General features: G+C 41.6%; 1 protein-coding gene across 1 annotated transcript in view; it reads left to right on the top strand.

The window, feature by feature from the left end:
- The first annotated feature begins 363 nt into the window (after positions 1–363).
- LOC115359112 (centrosomal protein of 95 kDa-like) overlaps positions 364–6,000 on the top strand; it is a 24,326-nt gene continuing 18,689 nt past the window's right edge. The window contains 5 exon segments of the mRNA XM_030051444.1: positions 364–680; positions 2,143–2,271; positions 2,573–2,680; positions 3,040–3,150; positions 4,419–4,536. Of these exon segments, the coding sequence (XP_029907304.1) occupies positions 656–680; positions 2,143–2,271; positions 2,573–2,680; positions 3,040–3,150; positions 4,419–4,536 (491 nt within the window). The 5' untranslated portion in view covers positions 364–655.

Genomic DNA, 6,000 nt, shown 5'->3' with positions numbered 1-6,000 from the left:
TCTTGATTTTAGGTGGGGGCGCGAGCACGAAAAATTTCGGCCTTGGTGAGATCTACATTTCGGCTTTGGTTTGGTCTTTCTATCACATTCCTGTGGGCCGCAGCGGCTGCCTTTGCGTCCCTAGGTGGCGCTAGCGAGCCCATTTTTTGCACTTAAGGGGTCCGATTTTTGATTTTATCAAAATTTTCACCAGACCTGTTGTGCGTACCAAATTTGGTGAGTTTCTGAGCATGCTGAGGGGGTCAAATTAAGCATCAAGCAGATGTAATAATAGGAAAAAGAAAGAGAAAGAAACGCTACAGATACAATAGGGCCCTCTCTCCAAGAAAGAAGCGAGGGCCCTAAAAAACGAAGAAGGGAAAGAAACACTACAGATACAATAGGGCCCTGTTTCAGAGAGGCGAGGGCCCTAAAAACGAAAAACAAACAAACAAAAAACACAATGCACCCCTCGCAGGTTACTTCCGGAAACAAAGAGCGAGCGCGTCGTCCAATCAGAGACGACTTTCATTTTAAATGAGAGGCTTCAGTTCCCCGTCGGTGGAAAACACCATACACCAAACTAACCTCAACGGCGGAGGTCAGAAAGACTTTTTATCGGTTTGAGTCGGTGGACTTTGAGCCCCAGCTGCCTCTGGTTGGAACCAGCTGTTTGATGGGAACCCAGGAGGCAGACAGAGGTGAGTTAATCCAACCCAAACTCGTGTTTCTGGTCCGGGCGGAGGCTAACGACACCGACACGTACAGCGGCTGTTGAGCTAGCGCAGCGGCTAACGCTAACCGACAGGTCGCACAAACCATGTTAACCGTCAGCGACCCCGCAGTGAGTCTGTTATTAAACTTACACATTTTAACAGACAAACACAATTTAAACGCGGGTTCAACAGCTCGGTGTTTTCTGAAATGGCTCTGGTCAGGAAACGGAGCGAGTTAGCAAAGTTAGTTAGCCACTTTGGTCCAAATGAAACGGCGAAGTTGCCCGAAAGGTGACAGACAAACACGGAGTTTGTGGTCGGTTTGTCTTCCTGAGTCGATAACTTGACCCGATCTGGTCTGTAAAGTGAAATCAGTGCGACCGAAACTGGCAGTCCCCTCTCTCTCACTCTCTCTCTCTCTGCGTGTGTGTGTGTGTGTGTGTGTGTGTGTGTGTGTGTGTGTGTGTGTGTGTGTGTGTGTGTGTGTGTGTGTTGGCACTTTGCTCCCCGCTCAGTTTGCCGCGGACTGGCACTGATGATGATGATGATGATGATTACATTATCTCCCAGAGAAACTGTACCGCTGCTCTGGTGCTGGTGTGTGAATTAGTTCCTTTTAACGCGCTTGCTTATAGTAAAATACTCTTCATAACAAAAGATCAAGTCAAGTGTGCTGGGAGTTTTTCTAGGTAGGTAGGTAGGTAGATACTTTATTCATCCCGCAGGAAATTCACATTTTCTTCAGCAGTATCCACAGATTACAGATTAAGTAAATAATAATAAAAAAAAAATAGAAATAAAGAATAAGATCTAAGTATAACAGAATAAGATCTGAGCACAACAGAATAACCTAAGTACAACCCAGTGTGCAAAAAGCAATGTGCAACAAAAAAAAACAAACAGAAAAAACCGTGTGCATGGGTGTATAAAATGTGCATAGAGGTAGGTCAATGTGCAAATTTAGAAAAAATATACAGTATACACATGATAAATAGCAGTAAGCAATATAAACACTATGAACAAGGATTATAAAAAGATAGGAATATGAACAATTTCAACAGAAGTAATAACAGTTAAACAGCAGTGGAAAATAACCTAACCTGAGGAACACACCCTCCGACCGAGGTTCAGAGTTAGCGTGAAACCATGAGACCAAGACCGTCGACAGAACATGACGCCCGGTACTGGGAATTCAGGAACTGAAGCCTAAAGCCACATCTGAGCATGGCTACTCCACCTTCATTGCTTTTACTGTCCTATATTTTGTCATTATGTAAGCCTGCTTTCCATTCATTGAATTTTCCGTTTCTGTTCAGCCTATAGATTAGTCACATGTATGCTCTGTGTGTTTTCATACTAAAATTAAATTTAAATTTACTTCATGTATGTTTTTATTTATGTAATTGTGGCAAAAGCTAAGGTATTCCTTTCTTTCTTCGTTTTACAGATTGGGTAGATGTGGCGAATGATCTGCTCAGCAAGTGTCACATAAACCTGAGGCTGAGGAAGGTGACAGACTGCGATGCCAATGTTTTCATCGCTTTGTATGAGAGCATCTTGGGGGAGAAAGTTCCAGGTAGGGTCAACCTGCAGAGCTTCATACACACTAAAACGTTTTGAGCTTAAGATGGGGATCAAGGGCTAAACCTTAAGGTTAACAAGCTGTGAGGCTGAAGTTCAGATCACATTCCTGTGAGTGTGCTTAGTATTTCAGGAATGCTTCCTGAGCCCATCAAACCTGCCATCATGAGACTGTTGATGTGGCTGAGCTCTTTCCTGTGTTAAACGAATGTCACTGTGGCACGAGGGTACAAGGGAGGGTTTGTACGCATGTGCATAGACATGCTTTGTTTATTCACATTTGCGCGTGTGTTCAGATTATATTGCAGCCCCATGCTGTCAAGAGGATGATGTCCATAATGTTCAGTCTGTGATTGACTCACTGGCTTTGGATTACCTTCAGATCAGCCTCTCGCACATCACAGGTCAGAATCAATGTTGTCATTACATGTTTTCACTCTTTTCATCCAGTTACATGGAGGAGTAGATGTGTAAAAAGAGTATGATTAACTACTTCTACACTGATTACCCAAACACTTTTACAGACATCCACTGATGATTAAAGAAAACCAAGTGATTTTGTCACTATAGAGGTCTGAGTGACAGATTAGTGTTTATTTGATTGAGGGTCACACAGAAATACGGTGCCCTCTGTGTTCTTCAAGTACACTCTTAAACAATTAAAAGGTTATATTTATGGTTATATTTAAGAACTAAGTGCTGAGTATTGAGAACTAAGTGCTGAGTATTGAGTGTAATGCAGGTGATGGCTGTATGCTTGCAGGGGAAAATATTGTCAGAGGGGACAAAGAGTCTATCAAGAACCTGTTGGAAATCTTCGATGGCTTGCTGGAATATCTCAATGAGGAGATAAGTGAGGAGTCACATAATGGAGGTAAGCATGAACTAATTCAGGTTTTCTCATTACTTATACAAATATGCGCATCTCAGCTTATTTATTCATTTATTTATGTTTGTATTTTTACACCCAAAATAAATATTTTGCCTAACAACTAGTACTGGGAGACAAAAAACTAAGCTATACCAATTTCTCATACCTGTGAATTTTAAGACTTTAAAATGTATCAAATAACTTGAAATTAAGTGTTTTAATGTGATCACTGCTTGTAGGAGCTTTGTTTTGTTTATTTATTTGCAGAAAAGCCTGTTATTAATGAGCATTTTAAAAAATCTCTGTTTTGTGTCATAAATATTTCACTCAACATGAACAGTTACTGAAAAAAAGAATAAGATTTAAAGCAGGAAGGTTGGTGTTGGTATTTTATTAAACTTTTGCATTAACATCTAGTTCTGTACAAGTTTTAACTTACAGAAGTGTGGTCTAATGGGCCCCTGCTGTGCCCCCTTGTTTTTTTTTTCTGTTGGCCTGAAAAAAAGGTTTCTGTTTTACTGGAAGCACAAAGACACAAGGCTCTGTGTAGGTGAGATCATCTGTCCGTCCTCCAACCTGAACTGGACATAATGTGCTCTAAACCGAGTTTAACACCAGCCGGCGTTGGGCTTTACTGGGAACAGTCGGCCCTGTTGAATTGGCAGGACTGAGCGTGCCTTTGTGTCCATGCCTGACTTGTCCCTCTGTGAACTGCCAAACAGCAATTAGCAGTTAATGACTGTGTGTGTGTGTGTGTGTGTGTGTGTGTGTGTGTGTGTGTGTGTGTGTGTGTGCCTACATACGATGTGTGTCCATAAAAGGCTGAGTGAAATGTCCTGGATGTGTAGAGCTGAATGAGTTGGCCTCGAGTGTCTTTCTCACAGTGCAGTGCTTCTGCTTTTGGAACTGGAGTTCCTCTCCCTCTCTCTCTCTCTCTCTCTCTGTGTGTGTGAGAGAGAGAGAGAGAGAGAGATATACTAAGGTAACTTTTACGGTTGAAAATACAAGATGATATCGTCATGTTTGTCAGGATTTCTGTGAAATAAATGAGGCTTTGATGTTTGAGGGCTGTCTTTTGGTCTGTCTGTTGTTATGACTGATGCAACATGGACTCAGTTTGTTCCTGTTTTTAAAAGATCACTGCAGTGTTGTAATCAGCCATTTTCCTCTCTCTTTCTTCCTGTGTTTTTGCTTTTTTCTCTGTTTGTCATGTTTCTGTCTTTCTTGGTGTCTGTCTCTATTCGTACTCTTTGTGTCTCTCTCTCTGTAAGAAGTGAGCGATGTTCTCGTGGAGGATGAACCTCGTGGAAGCACACAGCCGGTGGACTCTGAGGTCGCAGAGCAGAAGGAAGCCCAGCTGGAAGGAGAGTCACAGTTTTCCAGTGGAGAGTGAGTGTTTTTCCAAGATTTTACGGTGGCCATCCACAGGATATACCCCCCCCCCCCCACCCCCCTCCAGATCACAAAGTCAAACACAGGGTCCAGTGCTGTGATGTTATTTCTTTTTTCTACTATTCTCTTTTTTCATTTTGCGTATTCAGCCATTCAGTGGCTATCACTGTTCATGCTTACTACTGAGTTAGTCATCTCTTTAGTACAAAAATAGACAGGAAACATGTTGAGGGTGATCTGACACAGATTTTTTTAAACTGTATGTAAAAACTTTTCACTGACAGGGTATTAGTTGAATCATGACTGTGTTATATCAGTGTCATGTCAGGGATGGAGAATATCAAAGTGGATATTTATTTATATGAAAATATCACTCACTGTAATTTTAAGAAACGATCATGGAAGGGTATTTGAGTGTCTGAGAACATGCGATAAATATAAGTTAAAGGAGTACTCCAGTGTTTTGGGCAAAATACCCTTTTTCCGACTCACTCAGACTGAGACAAGATGATTAATACCGTTTTCAGCTCTGTGCATTCAGTGCTTCGGTTACTATAGAGAGCATTTCGTGTTAGCTTAGCACAAATACTGGAAGTTTATGGGAGTCATTAGCCTAGCTCAATCAAAGTGAAAAAATAAACCTTACTGCATCTCCAAAGCTGCCCTGTGTACACTATGTATTGTGTATTTGAAATACACATCTTGACCTCTTTTAAAAAAAGCACAGTGCATCCAGTGATCCACACACCGCTGAAGGTAAAGGAAGGTCCTGCAAGTTTTAGTTCAAGTTGTGTATTTCAAATACACATGATACAATGTGTAAATAAGACGATTTCAGAGATGCTGTAAGGTTTATTTTTTCACTTTGACTGAGCTAGGCTAGCGTCTCCCATAGACTTCAAGTCGTGATGCTACGCAAATATGAAATGCTACCCAAAGGAACTGAGTCAGACGTACAGAGGTGAAAATTGTATCGAACATCTTGCCCACCAAAACAGTGGAGTGCTCCTCTAATTCTGTCCATCATCACCTTGGTTCTATTTTAACATATAACCCCACTGGATTCACTTGGAGACCACATGCTTTTCTTAAAAACCGAAAGACAAAACCCCCAAAGCCACTGCTATACTTAGAACAAGATAAAAGTCACAAGTGAACAAAATAAAAGCATGTGGACAGACTAAGTGTTCTTTAAAGTAGCGGTGCTGACGCAGTCGGGGCTGAGCCACATGACTCTCACCATGTGATCCTCAGCGCAGATCCTGCCTGCACATCCTATTGACCCAACAACCAGCTTGGTCGCCTCCTTAACGTCACTGCAAACATTACAGGTCAAACATTATATCCTAGTCATAAGTGAATCAAACAAGCTTGTGTCTGCAGCTCTGTGTTTACCCCCATAACTTTCTTAGCATTTATGAATTAAGTTTCTTTTTTTGTTTTGTTTTTTTGGTCCCAGCG

Source organism: Myripristis murdjan, chromosome 1 (genome assembly GCF_902150065.1).
Source record: "Myripristis murdjan chromosome 1, fMyrMur1.1, whole genome shotgun sequence".
Taxonomy (NCBI): Eukaryota; Metazoa; Chordata; class Actinopteri; order Holocentriformes; family Holocentridae; genus Myripristis; species Myripristis murdjan.
This window is presented reverse-complemented; position numbering and strand designations above follow the sequence as displayed.